Raw genomic sequence first — 21543 nt, 5'->3', positions numbered from 1 at the left:
ACAGTGGTTAGATATGATACATAATTCGAAAGTCTTGTCACTCCGCATACATCACTTCTGTGCGTCATATGTCTGAATTTCAGAGTCAATAGTGTCCGCCATCGTTACCTGTCTTGGTAAGACCAGTCCCTGGTAATCCACCCATCTTTGTCAAATTTTAGGATGTTTTTGTGGGCACCCTCGTGCCTGGAAAACCGGGATCTCCAATCCCATACAGAAGTCCACTCCATGTCACCAGGCTCTACAAGTAGGCGGTGTTTACGATTTTCATGATCTAGCAATGTCTCGCTTGGCGATGGTAAGGCCGAGACAAAGGAGGTGTCTCTTGTTTTTGTTACCACCAATCGTGTCTGTAATGTGTAGTAGTATGAACCTATGGGATCTAATGTGTAGTAGTATGAACCTATGGGATCTAGATAATTCCCATCCAAGTACTTCTGCTAGGCATGTCAATAACCCCGACCAGAACCCATCCAGTGGCGTGCATGTCCAAACTGTGTGTATGAAAGAGCCTTCTTCATTGTGACATCTTAGACACATGGGGAGTCAATCAGGCCCGCTCTCCACAGTCTGTGTGTTGTATAATATGCTGTATGTAAATATTTAAATTGAATGAGTCGCAATCGGGAAGATATGGCTGCACCCCGGGGAGACTTCAAGGCCTCGGTCCAATCGTCCGTGTCCAGGGGGCCGACATCGACCTGCCAAGTGTTTTTGAGTGTCTCTAGTGTTGTGACGCTGTCAGATCATCACCGGGTCCATAACGCCAGTCATTTATTACCTGTTGGTGCGATGCCGCAATATAAGCCTGCATATCTGGAGTGGTGTGGCTCACTGGTTAGAGGCTGCAGACCCGGAAGCAGAGAACGGCCCGGGACCAGGGTTCAATACCCGACGCGGCAGGGCCGTGGACAAGGGTCAGCGGACTCGACAATTCTCGCCTCGGTGCCTCCTCTAACCAGGGATCACACTCGGCAACTCTGGGCATTAAGCTTGCCTCATCTCTACAACGGCCCCCCACAGACGCCGGGGATGCCTGGTTTCACCTTGGAGATACCCAGAAGGGACCATTTCACAGAGAAAGCCAGGACGGGTTCCCCAGCGGTCTTCAGCGCCGGGACGCTTACGGGCAGCCGTGCGCTTTACAAGTCGCACACATTTACATATCTGCCGCCACGATATCGCCGCAGTACATGGATTAAAAACAAGTGTGAAGCGCTACCCGGGATGCACCCCCCCCCCCCCCATAAGAATTGTCCCAATACGGCATTGATATGTTTAAACCAAGGGGATGGGATAGGGTGTGGGTGGTTCTGTAGGTGATAGAGTAGCTGCAGAAGGCAAACCATCTCGAAGATGGCGGACCTCCCATATGGAGACAAGGGGAGTCCAGCCCAGATCTGCGTGCTGGATCGCACCTTTTCGGTAACAGTGCCCAGATTCCGGTCCCATGAAGTTTCGGAGTTCTCGGATAGAAAAACCCTGAGATACAACAGTCCGTTAGTTGCCAGTTTAAGATTGTCGGCCCAGTTGTTGCGCTCCAAGGTGCCCCACGGGGCCAGATAGTGGACTTCTGTGGGTTCAGATATAAACCTGAAGTTTCCCCAAAGATCTGCAGTATTCTAGGGCCTGTTTTATATGGATCTGTGAGGAAGAAAAGTATATCATCGGCATACAATGCTATACGATCTGATATATCAGCCGTCCATTCAAACCGCCGAACCAACACATCTTTCCGGACCCATATGGCCAGTGGCTCAATGACCAGCACAAAAAGAAGAGGGGGAAGTGGGCAATCCTGTTGCGTTCCCTGTCCGATTGAAAAAGGGGCCGAAACGCCATTTGTGATACGAACCGTAGCTGTCTATTCGGTGTATAAGAGTTTGACATACGCTATAAACTGTGGGCCAAAATTATAAAGTGGTAGGAGTGCAAATAGATAGGTCCAGTTAATAGAGTCAAAGGCTTTGTCCATATCTACCAATAGTAGGGCTGCCGGTCTATCCAGGTGATCCACTACTGTGAGTGCATTGTGGGCCCTCTGAATGTTGTGACGGGTAGAACGATGGGGCTTAAAGCCCGCTTGATCCAAATGGACAATGTCTGAAAGATGGGGTATTAGCAGATTCGCTAGAATTTTGAGGAGGATTTTTGCTTCAATGTTTAAGAGAGATATTCAGCGGCAAGAGGAGTGTTGTTCAGGTGGTCTACCCGGCTTGGGAAAAACCAAAATTTCAGCATGCGGCTAGTCTGATGGCAGTCGCGTCGTCTCGACCGCCTCCTGAACAACATTGAGAAGATGAGGGCCCAATTGGGATATGAACGCTTTCTAAAACTCATCGGGACCAGGGCCACGGCCCGCCAGCACCTTCCCCTCCACTCCTGACCTCATTCCATCGAACGACCCCAACAGTCCCAACCTCTCTAGCATCCTGGCTCTTAGCCAAGAAGATTTTACTAAAATCTGTAATAAAATCAAGTCTGGCTCACCGGCAGACCCTCTCAAACCCGAAACCTTCAGAGAAGCTGACATAGCAGTTCTAGGCCCTCTGAGAGACATTATTAACAAGTCCTTCTCTACAGCCATAATCCCCTCCAAATGGAAACAAGCCTGGATATCACCTATCATTAAAAAACCCACGCTGGACCCTAACTTACCCGAAAACTTTAGACCGATATCCCTCCTCCCATGGCCAGCCAAGGTAGCAGAAGCCCATGTAAACGCCATCCTGACTAAATACCTATCCTCCAATCACATCTTGGACAGGTCACAACATGGATTCCGGGCTGGACATAGCACCGAGACAGCCCTACTAAGTGTGACAGAACACCTCTGTACCATCCTAGACTCTGGCGGAACGGCAGCACTGATTTTACTTGATCTCAGTGCTGCCTTCGACACGGTGTCACACGAGGTCCTGCTGTTCAGGCTAAAGGAGGTTGGGATATCAGGACTCGCCCTTGGTTGGTTCAGAGACTTTCTATCAGGCAGATCATTTCGAGTCTCCACTCCCCCCTATCTCTCCAGGGAATGCCCCATTGAACAGGGTGTGCCCCAGGGGTCAGCTCTTAGCCCCACCCTGTTCAATGTATAAGTCCAACCCCTGGCAGAGGTAGCCAGGAGGCACGGAATGTCTCTTGTATCCTACGCTGACGACACACAGCTGGTGGTGGCATTAAATGATGAAAGTGGCCACAGCGCCCAAAAATTCCAACAAACCCTCGTTGACATCACAGAATGGATGACAGCGAACTACCTTCTCAATTGTCGGTCGCTACCGAAACACTTCACGGAGCTGTACCTGTTGATTGAAGAGCTCAATCCTGATGCTCTATTTTTAACGGAAACTTGGCTCCAGATGGACAATGACCCGACCACAACATGGGCCACACCTCAAGGCTACACCCTTAAGCGCCTCGACCGCCAGTCGGGGAGAGGCGGGGGCCTAGCCATCATATACAGGGATAGTTTTAAGTGTCGTGTTACTCCAAATCTCTCGCCGACCTGCGAGAGTTTATATTTTGCGCTTGATTTTTCCCCCACTACCACCTTCTCCGGCATTTTACTCTATCGTCCACCTGGCTCCCCTAATAATTTCATTACGCAGATCACGGACCTCACTGCCAACGCAGTGGTGACCTCGCCTAATTTTACTTTGCTTGGGGATTTTAACCTCCATTTGGATGACCCCCATGCTACGTCAGCCAATAACCTACGGGTCAACCTGCAAGCGTTAGACCTCTGCCAGAGAGGCCATCAGGCGACCCACAAGAAGGGACATCTTCTTGATCACATATATAGTAACACCAACCTTAATGTAGAATCCCCTGTTCCACTACCCTGGACCGACCATTTTTTGATACCTTTCACCTGGCTCTCCAACCCTCCTTCCCCCTGTGATGCTCCTACCAAGCATCTGGGCAGGAAATGGTCCTCACTCCCCCTCACTGACTGGACAGCTGTTCTTGTCCAAGATCCCCCGAGGAAGGTTATGACTCCTGCCTCTGCCTCTAACAAATTTGATCACTGGATTTCCAGCACCCTCGACCAGGTTCTTCCCAAACGCCCATGTAAACTTATTAGAAGACCTAAAGTCCCACCTTGGTATACTCCCGCTCTAAGGTCATTAAAACTTGAGTGTCGTAAACTTGAGAGAGCATGGAGGAAGGACCATTCTCAGTCTAGGAAAGAGGATTATAGGGCTGTAATGAAGCTCTACAAATTAGAGATCAAAAAGGCGCAAGCCCTCTTCTATGAAGGGAAAATTAATGCAGCAGCCAATGCGCCCAGGGAAATCTTTAGGATAGCTAAGTCCCTTATCTCTCCTCCGGCTGAGCGCCCTACTGCCGAAGGTGCACAAGACCGCTGCAATGAGCTGGCCGCTTTCTTTTCAAAGAAAATTCTGACCATATACTCCTCTTTTAGCAATCCCATGGCCAACGCCAGCTCTATCTCACACAAATCAGCTGACTCTCTGGCTCTCTGCAAGTTGGACACAATTACGCTTCTTGATGCCTGTGGTCTGGACAGACTAATCTCCAAAGTCACTTCCGGGTCACCCAACGACCCGGCACCCCCCCCGGATCCTTGTTAAGGCCCTGGACGTTATTCGTCCTGTCATTTTGGAAACCTTAAACACTTCCATTGTTTCCAAATCAGTCCCACCTTCCTGGAAATGTGCCATGGTGAGGGCACTACTCAAAAAACCCACCCTGGATCAGAGCAACTTGTCCAACTACCGCCCCATTTCGTTGCTCCCCTGGCTGAGTAAACTGCTGGAGAGGCACGTTAATAACATCTTAACAGACTATTTGGAGTCCAACCGTCTGTTGCGTGCCTCCCAGACAGGATTTCGCCCTCAACATGGTACCGAAACCGCTTTGTTAGCGGTTACGGAAGACGCAAGAACCGTTCTTGATCAGGGAGGAAAGGTGGCCATTATCTTGTTAGATCTTAGCGCCGCGTTCGACACGGTAAACCATGCCACGCTATTACATCGACTGGCTGGCATGGGCGTGTCGGGCGCGGCCCTAGAATGGCTTGCCTCCTTTCTGAGTGAGCGTTTTTTTCAGGTCTTCGAGGGCGAGATAGTCTCTCCCAAACATCCTCTCAGGTGCGGGGTCCCCCAGGGCTCCTCCCTGAGCCCGACCCTTTTTAACGCCTACATGGAACCTCTGGACAGGATAGTCCATCCCTTTGGTGTGCGTATTGTCACCTACGCGGATGATACGCAGCTGGTGGTCTCCCTAGACCACTCAGATGGATCATCCAACACCTTAGGCCCCTGTCTAGAGGCTGTTGCCAGATGGATGCAAGCCTCTTGTCTGAAACTTAACGGGGAGAAGACAGACATCATTCTCCTCGGCAATCCTTCCCCGTCTGTTCTTGCATCCGTCTGGCCACCATGTCTGGGCGTTCTCCCCGCCCCTAGGTCCCAGATAAAGAGCCTCGGGATCTGGCTTGACACCGCCCTTGACTTCTCGGTCCAGGCTACCAAGACTGCCGCCACTTGCTTTGGACTAATGAGGATGCTCCGGCGGGTGCTCCCCTTGCTCCCTTTCCAGGCGAGGAGGATCATGGTCCAGGCCCTGATTCTCTCCCGCCTGGATTACGGGAACGCTCTCTATCTGGGAGCACCGGCCTCGGTACTTCAGAGGCTTCAGGTCACACAAAATAGCGCGGCCCGCCTACTGTTCAACTTGCCCCGTCGGCAGTCGGCGAGGAAGGCACTGAAAGACCTCCACTGGCTCCCAATGGCTGCCAGAGTGCAGTTCAAGGCTTTGTGCATTCTGCACAAATCCTTCCACCGTGCAGGCCCAGCGATTCTGCACTCTCTGGTCACGCCCTATGTTCCAGCCCGTTCCCTTCGTTCTGGCACCCTGCAGCTGGCCACCTCTTTTAAAATTAATAGAGCCCGCAGGGGTGGCCGCTCCTTTTCCCACTCGGCGGCCAGACTCTGGAACGCCCTTCCTTTCGCCATCCGAGGAAACAGCAACCTCCTGTCTTTTAGAAGGCCTTGAAAACGCATTTGTTTGCTAAATCCTGCTGATCTACCCTGAGCCTGCGCTAAGCCATTTTTATCTTCAAGCGCTGCGAGGCCTCAGGGTAGTTACGCGCTATACAAATGCAATTTTTCATTTCATTTCACCTCCAGCTCAACGCCGGAAAAACTGAGGTGCTGTTGGTGGGAAAAAAGACAGACACTTGGGGGAACAACTGGTGGCCAGAAAACCTCGGCCAACCGCCTGAACCCAAGGACTGTGTCAAAAACCTAGGAGTCTGGGTAGACTCTGCCCTAAGATTTACTCACCATACTAAAAAAGTGGCAGCCACCTGCTACGGCATTTTACGGAACCTTAGACCTATCCTAGGATTCTCTGACCACCAAACCCGTCAGATGATAGTCCAAGCTGCCATCCTCTCAAGGCTGGACTACGCCAGCTCTCTCCTACTAGGAGCGAACGTGGCAGAAAAAGCTAGACTCCAGCGAATCCAGAACGCCGCCGCCAGGGCTCTGGTAGGTCTCCCTCGCCACACGTCTGTGGCTAGCGTCCTTATCAAACTCCATTGGCTCCCTATGGAGAAAAGGATCCACTTTAAAACGCTATGCCTAGCATTCAAAATCCTAAAAACGGCTTCCCCCCCCATGCTCTGCCCACTCTTGTCAACCTACGTCCCCCGACGCGCCCTACGCTCAGAAGGACAAAATCTAGCAACGGTACCTCGCATCAAACTAGCCAGGATGGGTGGCCGCTCCTTCCAATATTTAGCCGCCAAACTCTGGAATGGCCTCCCACACCAGATCCGAGGGATACAAGATCTGTTGACCTTCAGGAAAGCAATCAAAACACACCTCTTCTGTCAACAATAACCTCCCTTCTTTCCTCTCTGTCACGATCCTCTGTCCTCTTCCCATACAGTAAGCGCCGGGACGCCCCTTCGCTGGGGCAGCCGAGCGCTATACAAGCACATATAACATAACATAACATAACTCGGACACAGCTGTCATTACATCTTGAAGGGTGATGGGGGTATCTAAGGAGTCCCACGCGTCTTCAGGGAGGGTACGTGGTGGTATATCATCTAGGAAACTCTTGATTAGTGAAACATGTATAACCTCTCTGGGCCGATAGAGGTCCCCAAGGAAGTGTGCAGAGCTATTTGCGATTTCTGTTGGATCTGTAAGGGTCCCTCCTGATATATCCCATATGGGGGGGTGGACATTGTGGTCTGGTTACATAATCGATACAATAACTTGCTGGATTTATCACTTCACCGATAGATTCGACTCTGAGATGCCAGCCAGGTACGTTTGGCTTCTTCCATTAGTTCGTTCGGATACTGTTGTTGAGTGAATCTTAGATTTCTGCGAGCGGTATGAGCTTCCCCATTTTGAAAGCTTCTTTCGGGCATTGTTACTTGTGCTCATAACTGGGAGATTTCACACGTCCAGAGCTTCTGCTCCGCTGCAGTGTAGCTAATATCAACCCCCTTTATTGTAAGTTTCATAGCTTCCCACAGTATCTCCGAAGAGGAGGCAGTGTCAATATTAAGGTCAAAGTATTCTGCCTTGGCTTTTTGTATGTGGTCCCCATATTTCCGATGGTGCAGGTGCCATGGGGACATCCTCCATCTAAATGGGCATCTGTGTGGCCCAATGATAAGTATTGTCATAATTGGGGAGTGATCAGATAGCCCACAGGGCAGGATTGGGGCCTCAGCTAGTCTCTGTGTATGGTTCCCTGGTATGAATAAATAGTCAAGCTGAGAGAAGGTGTTAGGTACGGTGGAGTGATAGGTATAGCCTGTGTCGAGTGGGTGGAGCGTCCTCCATGTGATCCCATCCCACCATGTGTACAAAAGAAAGCAGTTTGGACTCTCTTGATCTCTATGCGGCTCCGGGTGGGCGCCCTCTATCGGCAGAGACATGCTTGACATCGTTCCAGTCACCACCTACAATTGCGAGGCATTCCGCAGGTGTACCCATATGTCCAGTAGACATTCTATGAATGTTTGTGACAGTGGTGGGGGGACATAAATGCTCTATTACTATGTGCTCTCCATCTAGAGTACCTTGGACAATAATGTACCTCCCATGTGTGTCCGTCCATTGGTGTGTACATATGAACGGATTCGGTGGTGTATCAACACAGCAACTCCCCTGGAGCCCCGAGCAAATCCCGCATGATACACCTGACCATAGCCAAAGCGAGCCAAACAGGGGGTCTCGGTGCCCATTAGATGCGTTTCCTGTAGCATTACTATGGCAGCCTTTGACCGCTTTGCTTGGCGGAGCACTGCACCGTGTTTGACTTTATCAAGTAAACTCCTGACATTCCAACTCATGGTACGTAGTTGGCCCAGTGGGGCTTCAGTTGTTAGAGACGGCATTGACATACATGAAACAATTGTAAGGATGCATTCGCACAGTAAGGTATTTATCTATTGCCACAGTGTCTAAGCATTGGGTAGAAATAAACAAATTAACCCATAATCCAACCCGCCCCCACACCTCAGAAAATTTGAAGCATCTGTCACGGATGAAGCACCACATCGACTCCAAAAGGGGTTTTACAGAGCATTCCTCCAATGGATCCCTGAATACCATAGGCCATAATGGCAACTTTTAAAAGAGAGGGTGTATGTTTGGACGTTCCAGCCCAGAAATATTAAACAGTGGCTGTCCTGATCACAATAGGCACTGTTCAGTTCAGTTCCCATTGACCCGGATTCAAGTTTATTCATGTTGCATTGAAGCTGTCTTTTTATTGTCTTGCCTCTTGGATCTCCATGTGGACCTAGAGCGGAGTCTTTGTTTACCCTTTGACTGCCCACGTCAGCGATGCGATTCACTGGACGAAGAGTCAAAGTCACGCCGGGGAGGAATGTGGCGTTTAGGTCATACCTGTTCATTTGTCCAATTCAATACGTCTTCTGGAGTGTCAAAGAACAGAGTACATGAGTTATAGATAACTCGTAGTCGAGCAGGAAACTGGAGTGAGTATAGAATTTTGAGCTCCCGCAGCCACACCTTGGCTGCTTGGAAGGACTGCAGCTGCTGCAGGACCAGTCGTGTGTAACCTGGGAATATCATGATTCTCTGTGAGTCATGGAATAGGACTCCTTTTAACCTGGCATGTTTGAGGATTGAGTCGCGGTCATGATAGTTAAGGATGCATGCTATTATGGGCCGTGGCAGTGCTCCGGGGGGTGGGCGCTACAACAGGGCTCTGTGTGCACGTTCCACAATGAAACAGGTGGAGAGGGCTTCCTTCGGCATCCATGAGGCCAGCCACTCCAATATAAACTTTTTGGCGTCCTTGCCTTCGCAGTTTTCAGGGAAGCCCACCAGGCGTAGATTGTTCCTGTGAGTCCGCTCCTTGGCGTCTTCAGCACGTGTTGCAAGGCCTTTGGTGCATTTTTCCAGGGAGGAGACCTTCAACTGTAGTATAAAGACTGCATCCTACACTCCTGAGACCCTGGTATCCGCTTCTGTGAGATGTTTGACTGCCCCTCATAGGTGTTGGTGAAACAGTGATACAGCTGAGCCGACTGCACCCATTTGAGCCTCTAGTGTCACTCTCGTCTGAGTGATTGCTGCCAGTAGCACAGTGTTGTCTGGTGGCATGGTGGAGGCCCCTTCAGGTTCAGTGGTTTTGGTCCCTGCTCCAGTGTACTTATCCATGGTACTTTGTTTGTCGGCCCGCCAGAAGTTTTATCTTTGGTCATGGTGCGTCGGTATGGTGGGGCACCCCGGTGCGCCGATTATACGATCTGGTCATGCAGGTAGTAGTATACTAATGGTCCCCCCCCCCACGCCTCATAGGCCACATCTGACACTGGTCTGGTAGCCTCCGTGAGCGCAGGGTAATGCCTCAACCAGTATCGGGCGCCTCCTCTATCGCTGCGGACATGTCCCCGGGTAATAGTGTCTTAGTATGGGGTGACAATGATAGCACTGTTCTTCTCAGGTTAGGTGGAGATATGCCATATGTGACCGTGTTGTGCTCGGCCTCTATGCCAACCCCGACCACGGCCATGCAGCTATTGTTTTCATGGTGGCCCGCTATTGGGGTGCAGTGCAGCCAGTTCTTCTATCTTCTGTTGTTCCGGCCCATCCCTTGCTGACAATCAGATCCGCGGTAATTAGAGGTGCAAGGTAGTCTACATCAGAGGGCGAGGCCAATGTGCCGGTCTACGTCGGGCTCCCTTTGGGCCACCCCCGCCACGCCTTTTTAATTAAATCCCCCAGTGCCACCAGGGTGGGTGTCAGGATCCACCCCAGGCCCCGGAACAGCGTTGCTTATTTCATGCACAGCTCAGATCAGCGGGTCACACTCACCAATGGTTGTAGGCCCGCTGCGATCCGGGCCACACCGAGTGGTGGACACCACTGCTGCTACAAGAGGTTTGTTCCTCCCGCTCCGCAATCCGAGATCTGGACTGGGTTGGGTGGGGGACACCAACTGCCCGGCTCGGTAGCTGCCTTTCCTTAGTCTGTGTGTTTTCTGCAGCAGCGCCGGTCGCGGGGCGCAGTCAGAGCCCCACTGCATGCACACGTCACACGGCTCCTCTCGGCTTCTTGATAGTCGTTTCAGGCGGCGCTCCCGGCCCCCAGTCGCTGCTGCCGAGACTCGCGGAGACACTCTGCCAACACCCCCATGTCCAGATCACCTCCGGGGCTGATTTATAGGATTCAGGCAGCCAGCCTTCAGATTCAGGCCGATTTGAAATAGGTCTGGCGGAGCTGATCTAATTGGCGTCCGCCATGCAGGCTTGTGTAGCCATGCCTCCCCACCTTTTGAAAGTTTTGAACCAACATCTCACTGAGCATGGTCTCTGCCATAAAAAAACTGTTGTATATAGAGGGTGTGGGGAACTAGCATAAGGCCCCCAACTATTATACGTGGTTTATCAGAGTATGTTTCAGGGAGAAGCATACGATTGGAGACAGGCATACTTCTGCTGGAACAGTTAGAGATATGAAGTGTGGCTGTAGGCAGGGTGTGAGAGACCCGCTGTAACTACACCTATGTGACAGTGTTAAACAGACGGTTACCTGTTTTTTAGATTCATCTAATGACTGCAGTATTGACTCGTATAGGAGGACTCACATGAGGAGCCTTTCCATTATTTCGTGAACCTCTAAGCTGGTAGGCGACACGGTGGCTAACTGAGGGTAAATATGTCCAGGAGAAAACATATGGCATAGAGAGAGTATGAAAAAGAATAGCAATATGCTTATACAATGTGTCTATTTTTATTTTTATATATGTTGATAGTTTTTTAGAATGACGTATCCAACCTAGGTGCTGTGGCAAAAAGTCTGGCCCTGAAGAATCTGCCCAAAGTATGTGAAGCAGAGAAACATGTTGGCATTTGGCAGTGTTATGTATAAATAGCATCCTACTTTGCTTATACTTTTATTTTTGATTGGGTCCACTTAGTAAAGAATAAAGTTGTTGCGAGTTGAGTGAATCCTCTCAATTTTAATCACCTATTGGCACACTGTGGAGTGTGATTCATTACCACTTCACTGCACGCACGTTTATACACTTATATTTTGTTTTGGACACTTTTTTTTAGGGCAAAATGACCGCCAATGTTGAGAAAAATTGGCTTATCTGGTGAGTATCTGCCAGTTACCCTGTTGGTGGTGTGCCCGTGAGGGGTAATTTTGCCGTTTCACATTTTTTTGCACAACATTCGTGTGTATGGGACTGTAAGAAAAGGGATTCGAATGAACTATATGCTGTGTGAGCTCGGATAATGGGAGTAAATATTGAATGCCGAGGATGGCGGTATGCTAAAAGTGTAGATTAGTGAGAAGGGTGCTAGTTAAAGTTGGAAATAAAGTCGGAAATAAGGGAAAGCAAGGAGAGGTTATAAGATGGAAGGTATAAGAGCATAACTGGACACTAATCTGTCCTTTGAACATCACACTAGAAGAGGGGTAGCAGGTAAATGCTACGGCATCCTGAAAACCCTACGGAAAACCCTGGACTCCCTCCCTACAACCAGTAGGAGAACTTTGATCCATACCCTTGTGACTTCCCACCTAGACTACAGTAACTCATTATATATGGGATTGAGTAAAAAAGGTCTCCATCGTCTACAGTGTGTGCAGAACGCAGCAGCCAGACTGGCACTGAACTTATCCAGAAAGTCCTCAGGGAAACGGCTTTAGCCACCCTTCACTGGCTGCCTATCCGTGAGCGCATTGCATTCAAAACAATGTGCATGGCTCATCGTATTATGCAAGGGAAGGGGCCAATCTATCTCCAAAAACTACTGACCAAGTATCAACCCAAACGCCATTTGAGATCTCTAGGCAGTATGCTTTTCAAAGTACCCAGAATCTATCGGACGCATATGGGAGGAAGATCCTTTAAATATCTGGCCAGCAAACAATGGAATGCCCTACCCATTGAACTCCGCATGGAACCATCGGAGACAAGATTCCGTCAAAAACTAAAAACTCATCTTTTCCCGAAATTTTGAGCCCCTCTGACCGACCCCAGTCACTTATAATCTCTGATACTGTTTTCTTCCCATTGTCTACACAGCACGGGACACACTGTTTCCTAGTGTAACCAGGCGCTATACAAGCTGTTTTTATTATTATTATTATTATAACCTGCTATACATCCAGCAATACAATTTGAAATGAGCTACAAGCAGAGAGCAAAATTCGAAACACGATAAATAAGCACTAGGAATCAATTATTAAGCATGCACAATAAAGTGCAAAGTGGCACTGAAAATCGAACCCAAAAAAAGTCATCATGTTTAAAGACAAAGGATGATAGGCCTATTAGAGTTACATATAATGTTCTGATAAAGTTCCCAAATGGGACATAAGGCCATGGCAAATCAGGCAGGTGCACCATAGGACAGAGTACTTTAGAGTGGAAGCTGAACAGAAGGGAAATATCTAGACTGTGGGGTGCCGGCTGACCATTGCAAGCCATGTTCAGTGAATCCTCATTATGTTCCCAAAAAGTACTGTAACTCATGATCAGAGTTCTAGCCATGGCGGACTGATTGTGGACGCATGATCCAACTTGCTTCTTGGTGTCTGAGCCTCAGTTCTCGATTTCCTCCTCTTATGCTTGCTTCTGTGATGTCTATGCCAAAGAACTGAAACCTTTTGTGTTTGATGGAAGTGTATAATGATACAACGTCCAGAGTGGCCATAACAAAGCCTGGTTGCCACTGTATGCCCGCCACTTTTTGGGAACATAATGAGGATTCACTGAACATGGCTGTCTGGCTTGACAGCAGGCTAGAGGCAGCCCAAAGCTCGAAGTCATGCTGTGTGACTGTAGGGGACGAAGTCTCTATTGGCCACTTGTTAGTACTATGTAGGAACCTTCACTGATTGTCCATTCGGAACGTAGAATTCAAGTGGAATGGAACTGTTGCTTTAGAAAGCAACACATTTTCAGTGACTGATCCATTTGTTGTCACTTTGGCCTTATTGTCACCACAAAATACTTTATTTGATTGAACTAAATTTGCCAGGGAGCTTTACTTAGTGGTTTTGTGATGCAAGTGTTGTGCCCAAACTGTTAATCCTTAAAACACACTTCCTGAATTTGCCTTCCACCTCGAGCCTGAGCTACAAATGTGTACACGAGACTGCCTTAGACACATAAGAAGGGTCTGACCTCGTAAAAGGATTAATTTCAAGCATCGGGGGGTGTTGGGCAATATTCAAAGACCCTCGTTTGCTTTTTTCTGGTCTTGAAATTCTTTTTACTTACCCCAAAAACTCCCACACCCTTCAAATTCTCTTTGCAGGATTAGAACGCAGTGACCTTTTTTTGGCACTGATAGCAATGCTATTCTCAAATGTCTAGAACCTTCTCCAGGCTCCATTGCCCTTACCTCGTGCCAGCTCTTTCAGCAAGTCAGTCGACCTCTTCACCAGCAGGGAGAACATGGAAAGCCCCAAAGATGTGGCTTGTTCTTGGATCACAGAGCGGCATCCTTCAGAGAGGCACTCTAAGGAAATAAACACAAACATGTTAATTGAGCTATCTGGAACCGTGAAGAGAAGAGAAACAGTTCGATGATGCAAAGGATTCAAATCATAAACGCTCTGTACAGGAGATGGAAGAAAGTGAGGGGTCAATCAGATACAGCGGTAGTGCAAGGTTCCTTCATATTCAGAAGCAGCATATGTCACGTCTCCATTAAACAGAGAAGAGATATAAAATGACTGCACCAGAATAAGCTACTCTAAAAGAAACAGAAAAAGCACTACATGGCAGCAGCATGGCACACTTTGGAAAACAAACAGTACAGTTGTTTCATTTTCCTGTGTCATGTTATTTCTGTATTACGTTTCTCAAAAAAACTTTGCAACAGAGATTACTTTGTTTACTTCACTCTATCACACTACTTTATTAGTTTTAGATTACAGTGCATTATTCTGACTGTTGTACTCTATTGCTTTACAGAAATTGATAGATCCGACTTCTTTACTCTGCTTGAGATTATAAACATATTTACTCTCATTACATTTATATTATCTTTATTAATTTGATTGAGGCTCATTCTAGTCACTTGAATTTTTCCCTAACAGAAGTAACATAGTTTAGTTGCTTAACCTTGACATTGGATTACAATAGGGAGTAAATGCAATTACTTTACCCTTCAATAGATTACAAAAAAGTATCTGATTAATTTGTGTGTTCTTAGTTGAGATGATTACTTATACTCTGCCAACATCACAGAATACTGCTCCCCAAATTAGACAAAGTGGACTAATTTGATTAATAAAACCACACATTAAGATTACAGAATATTACTCCAACTGCATTTGCCAGCATTAAATTATAGAATATTAAATTACCTTAGAAGACATTAAATAGCAGAAATACTCTATTTTGATAGCTTTACTCCGAATTACAACAGAGAATGGCATCACTTCAATTACTTTACCCTTAATGAAAGGGATTCCTTTGTCTACATTATGCTGTATTTGATTGTAGATTACTTCACTCTCTTTACAGTTTTCAGATTAGTTTAACTGCTTTACAAAAAATCAAGAGTGCAAAAAGAGATGCGGACTTCTTAACTCTGCCTTGAGACACAGAAGACTCTGATTACTTTATCTAGCTTTACATTGCAGAAGTAAAATGCTAATATTACTTCACAATCCAAATTGATTACTACACTTTATACAAAATTACTGATAACTTTACCCTGCTCTGAAAGAGACCATTCTTGTATTACATTACAGGGTGTAGTGGATTACTTTATCTGGATTTAGATTGTTTTTTAAAATTGATTGTGAATCCGTTTACCCTGCATTCCAACACTGTAGGACACCAAGAATGTCTAAACAGCTGGGTATTGAACCTGACAATCTACTCCGCAACTGATGTAAGCTTCTACTTTTACAAATTACTTTCTACGATTACTTAACCATGCACAAAATCAAACAAAGAGAATAATCTGGTACCTTTATCTTATCTGGATCACAGAATGAGATAGTGGAGTACTTTACCCTATATTAATGATCTCAGTAAATTCTGATGATTAAGTTACCCTCCACTGGATTAAACAATGACACTGATCTGATTACTTTATCTTGCAAAAGATTACACTCATAATGTTATCTGAATGAAGAAGGGCTTCAACATAATGGGTTTCCACTTTACTGTTATAGAGAAAGAAATTACTTTGATTACTTCACCCTGCTTTACAATAGAAAATGTTAGTATGAGTAAAATGCTTTAAAACTATTACTGCAAAACACACAAGATGATGGACGGAATGTTGCACAATGGCAAAACATTCACCCCCAGTCACAGTCTGTCCATCACCACCCCCTTTTGTACCGCTTAAAACTATTACTGGCCTTTACCCTAAATAAAATAACAGATTACTTTGCTTACATTTCTCTGTATTCAATGCTACATGATTAATACAGGATTAAGTAGAGTAAACTAACAACCAGGGTAAAAAGTAACAACAACAGTACATGGCAAAACATGCCTACAGTAAAAGAAAAAGATTGATTAGGATATTATCCTGCCCTAATGCATACACCAACTGCCCTTGTTACATTACATTCAAGTTACATTACTGTGCATTTAATAGAAGGATGCTAGTACTCTGATTTTTTCATATTTTACTGAGTTACCAAATTACCAATTACTTTGCTTAAGTCTCTATCAGATCACAGAACGGGATAACTCTGGTTATCAAGCGTAGCATTAAAGATTACTCTACAAGCCGCACTCTGCACTTGATATCAAATTACTCAAATAACTTTACTTTTTACAAGGTACAGAAATATTACTCTGATTACTTTAACCCACAGTGGATCAAAGCAGGAAGTGAATCAGATTACATTTAAACTACGCTATGTTAGAGGAGATTATACTAATTACTTACTGCTGCATTAGAAAACGGTTGAATGTACTACTTACTTTACCATGCAAAAGATTACAGAGACTACAGCAATTACTTTATCTTGCCTTAGATCACAGACACAGATTGCTCAATTTGTTTTCTGTTGGAAGACTGGAGAAGAACATTCGGTTATGCACTTTACAGACTACAAAGGATTCTTTTGCTTGCTTTGTCATGTATTCTAACACAGAAGTACATAAAACTGATTACCTTTTCTTCACTAGATTACAGAAAGAAATTACATTACTTTCTATACCCTGTATTAGATTATAGAGGGAGATTGAAAGGATTATTTTACCTAGCATTTGGTTAAAGGAGATTACTACAATTGCTTTATACTGTAATAGATTATAAGAGCTCACTCGGATTGCTTCACCATCTTGTGGACTAAAACTTATTTACATTGCTGTGTCAATCTTTGCATTACAAAGTACTTTGGTTTGTCCTTCATTGAATCACAAGATTAATCTGCCTACTTTACTTCAACTGGAATAAAGAAATAAATTATTACTGTGCCCGCGCTGGATTATAGTTTACTTTCTTTTAGCCTGTGCTGGACTACAAAGAGAAGATCAGGCTGTACCGCACCTCTAACACTGACGAATACAGGAACTCAACTCCTGTCTCAAACTAATCCAGATGTACCTAAAGCCCTACTTGACAATAACTTAGTTCTATTTGTTAGAATACCGTGCTGAACATTCACAGTTCCAAGCTTGGTTCTCCAATAGGAACTAGCAGGCCTCATCCTATGACTGACACACAAAGTAAAATCATTTGGATTCACCCGATACACTGATCTCAAATTCAGTGAAGAAGTCACCAGGAAGATTTAGAGAACATGGTATCAAACTCCCTCCTTAAGGAAGTATAGGATGTTGTCACCTCTCACCTGGAATGACATAACACTCTAATCTATAGTGTGCCACATACCACATCATTACCCTGAAAGGCATCCTAGACACAATGAAGTTGTGAAGATTACTTCACTCCAAAATGGAGAAAACAGAAAACCGAAAGAGGGTCATCTTGATCCGCAGTCTCAAGATAGCAAACAGCATCAAACGCCAGATTTGCTACAGCCTCATACAATTCAAGAAGCAACTAAACACATCTCTTTAAGGAAACCCCCAACACACTATAACTTTCCAGTTACATTAGGGATATTACGTAACTGTATCCCTCCTTATGCTTAGTGAAGGGCCCCGCAAGCGCCCATATCTCGGAGATATTTATAGGCCTTTGGTTAAAGGAGCACCTGGTGTATGGGGGTCTTGCACCGCAGGGGCTTGCATTAAACTTCTGTTGCTTCTCATTACCTTTGAGTACATACAAACAGACTGTCGTTAATATTTCCAAGTATGCATCTATCCCTTACACAGAATTTCTCAATGAGCACAGAACCCCAGCCTGGCAGGAGTGGAAGGGGATGAGCATGGCAATATACGGGGAATGTGGTCAGGATAGAAGATGCATGCTCTGATATGAGGATTTTCCAAAAGAGGTCTCTCCACTTTTTCATTTGATCTCATATGCATATTTTTCCCCAAAATGTTATACATTTAACCACAAACAATCTTGTACATATTTAGTTGCCCGTGCTAGGATGTCCCTACATTCTGTTGGTAAATTCCAGTGACCTGACTGTAGGTGGTCAGGTACCATGCGGTCAAGTTCCACCACTTGGAGTCGTGATGGATTATCTCTCTCTGGTGGCAGGAGAAAATACTGGAGTGCTGTTTTAGTGCTACTGCCATACGTGCTGGCAGTTGCAGTAGTTCACTGTACGAATACTGGCTTGGCCGTGCTGAAGCAATGAGAATCAAGAGTGCAGAGCTCTGTCTTAGTCTTCCTCAAAACCCTGGGATCTGGAGAAATGGAAGAAAGGTGTATGCACCATCATGTTCATCTGATCAGAAAGCATTGCCCATGGCCCCTCGATGTCAAAACCTGGTAGCGAAGCACTGACATTTCCTGTTGCTCTGAGTGGTGAGCAATCATAGGTTAACACCATTATCGGAAGTTGCAGTCAACTTGGCCCTGGTAGAGGTTCCACTCATCGCAGTCTGAAAGTTCTCGACTGAGAGCATCCTGTGATCATTTTGGGACCTTGGCAGATGTTCCACTACAATGTCACCTGTGTGAGAAATGGCCCAGTCCAACAGAAATCGAGCCTCCTCTGAGAGAATCATGGACTGTGTTTTCCCTTGCATGGCTATGTAAAATGCAGATGTTGCATTATCTGTCCAGATGAGGACTGTTTAATCTTGGAAGAAATGCCTGTAGGCCTAGTCTCATGGCTCGAAGCTCCTTCATGCTCATATGACGCATCTTTTCTATGACTGACCAGAGGCCTCTCTTAGCTCTTGCAGGTGCGCTCTTCTCAGCCATCAAAGAACTCATTTGTTGTTTGGATTACTCTGATAAAGGCTGGAAAAAGGACTGCCTTTAAGGTTTACGGGTAAACTACAGTACAATAGTGCTCACTTGAGTCTTCTCGTGACTCTGACAGTGTCGTCCCATGAGTCAACTTATTTCCATTAAACATCAAGTTATTCTTAGGCATGTCTCATTCGAGGCCTGCAAAAGGGAATGAGGCCTATCCAAGAGAACAGTCCCAGTAAAGACAAGTACTTTCTGACTGTGATTGATTGTCTGGCATATAGGTTTTTTGCCATGTCCTGAAGCTTTAACATTCTTTTCAGCGACAAGAATGCCTTTCCCAACTGTGTATCAAGTATCGCTCCCAAGAATTGAGTCTTCCTGTGTGGCTCCAAAGAAGATTTCTCTTTGTTTAGCGTGAGTTCCAGATGCAGAAAGACACTGATGCATGCAGCTATAGAAACATTTGATTCTTCCTTTGATTGAGCATGGACAAGCCAGTCGTCCAAGTACAGGTATACTTGATGTACCTGTGGTCTGAGGATTGCAGAAAATAGCATTAAAACACACAAGATGATGGACGGAATGTTGCACATTGGCAAAACATTCACCCCGAGTCACAGATCTGGGTTTAATCCATCGTTATTTTGCTCACCACGCCACCCCAGTTCAGACATGGCCATATGCAAATCAGTCTTGACCCTGTGCCTCATGGGAATAGTCCAGCCTGAACTGCCAAGCCATGTCTTCCCTGTCCATCAACTATTTTCTTTGCAAATAGCATTAGGCACTTAGAGAATATTTAAGGTGTTGATCTGAGGCTGAATGGGAGTGCCACTGAAAAGCAGAGGTACTTCCCGTGTTTTCGGTGGACAGGAATTTGTAAATACCCATCCTCAAGGTCCAGGGATGTCAAGTAATCACCTTCCTGGATCATCAGGAAGACTTCCTGAAGCGCAACCATCTGAAAAAACTACTTCTCCAGAAAATAGTTATGTTGTCTGAGGTCCAGAATCGTCCTCCATTGTTGAGTTTTCTTCTTATTAAGAAAAATCTGTAATTAAACCCTAGTTTCTATACGATTACGGACCTTTTCCATCACTCCTTTGTAAAGAAGGTGGAGCATTTACTGCTGCATCTACCTCGAGTGAAGATGATGTTCTTTTTGGGGGGGCAGAGAAGTGGTCTTTGTACAAACTCCAAACGTATGTCCTGTGTGCACCAACTGCTGCACTGAATGGTCCAAGGATATGGACTTACATCCGGGGCAAAAAGTGAAATTATCTCCACACTTTCTGGAATCGAGAAGGAAAAGAGGAAAGCTGCAGAGAGTCAGCTCTCTTCTGGTTTTCATTGGAGCGCCATTGGGAGGAGCTCCTTTTTCATCCGGATGATCTTCCATATTTCGTTCTCTGATTGTGATTGGGGGTATATCCTTGGTGATTAACCTCCATATTGATTAGGCTTGCAAACTGCGTGATCCATGAAAAACCGCTGAGCAGGTTTGTTGGTACAGCAGTTATCTTAGAGATTTTGCTGTATCTGTGTTCGTATTAATACTCTGGGGGGGTCTCATCTACATACTTGCCAACAGGGCAAGCATGACAAATGGCATGTCAAGGACTTCTGACTGAACCTCTGGATGGAAGGCAGAATTGGAGCCAACCTTGTCTTCTCAAAATAGCTTCCCCTGCTAGTTGACGGAATCCTGTGTTCAAGACGTCTACTGCTGCATCAGTGATGGCTGCAATGTTATTTCTCCTTCCTTGAAAATTGCCTTGGCGGTCTCTGTTTTGTCCTCTGGAATGAGATCACACTCTGGTGAGATGTCATGCCACATTTTGCGATCAGAACAGCCTAAAATCACTAAAGTATTAAGCTGTCTTAAAGGATGTTGCCACCATTGAGTTGATTGTCTGGTTGAAATTATCTATTCATCTGCTGGACCTCGGTTGGTTCTTTCTGCATTTATCTTGCTTCTTTCTGCACCTTTCTTCCTCTTGCTGCACCTCTCTTGCTTCTTTCTGAACTTTTCTTCCTCTTTCTGTACATGTCCTACCTATGTAGGCATAGTTAGAAATTAACATTTAAAAAACATTAGAAGTTCACTGAAAAAAACACTGGTTTCAGCGACGTTATAATTTGGCTGACATTTCACTTGTACAAAACAAGAGAAATTAAGCCGTTATGGTTAGCTAAGCTATCTATAACTCGCTCCCCCGCAATGCACTGCTGATGCTGTCACATATTACATCACTCATGACATGGTCAACTACATCACTCATGACCTCTCAAATGACATCACTGATGACATCACCCACTCAATATGTGAATGCACCTCCTCACACTCTAATATAAACTTCCATACACCCACTCTAAAATGCAGACTAGCATTCTCGAAACCATAGACACACCAATACCAGTTAGTACATACCCACTCACTGATTTATACGCAGGCTGTCCGGTTTTAGGTTTAAACCTATAATAACTGATAAAACCCCACTGAAAGAGAAATAGCCCATACCAGTGAAAACATATAAATACTGAAAAAACACCTGCACAGCCACAAACTAAGTGCCATTCAAAGAAAGGAAAAAGAGTGACAGTTATTTTTTTTATCTTCCTGAAGGGCCCAGTACAATGTAACTTTGTTATACCAGCAGTAAGAAAGACTGGGCTAACATTATTCTGCTTGATTTTTGTTGTTTAGAGATGCCCCTCAAATATTGTTT

At 45.8% G+C, this 21543-nt stretch overlaps 1 protein-coding gene across 4 annotated transcripts in view; it reads right to left on the bottom strand.

Moving 5' to 3' along the window:
- Positions 1-21543, bottom strand: part of SMG6 (SMG6 nonsense mediated mRNA decay factor) — a 1202478-nt gene that overhangs the window by 543757 nt on the left and 637178 nt on the right. For all 4 annotated transcript variants that reach the window (XM_078680136.1, XM_078680134.1, XM_078680133.1 and 1 more), the window contains exon 11: positions 13892-14008. In XM_078680136.1, the coding sequence (XP_078536262.1) occupies positions 13892-14008 (117 nt within the window). The remainder of the gene's footprint in view (positions 1-13891; positions 14009-21543) is intronic.

Source organism: Lissotriton helveticus, chromosome 3_1, assembly GCF_964261635.1.
Source record: "Lissotriton helveticus chromosome 3_1, aLisHel1.1, whole genome shotgun sequence".
Classification (NCBI taxonomy): Eukaryota; Metazoa; Chordata; class Amphibia; order Caudata; family Salamandridae; genus Lissotriton; species Lissotriton helveticus.
This window is presented reverse-complemented; position numbering and strand designations above follow the sequence as displayed.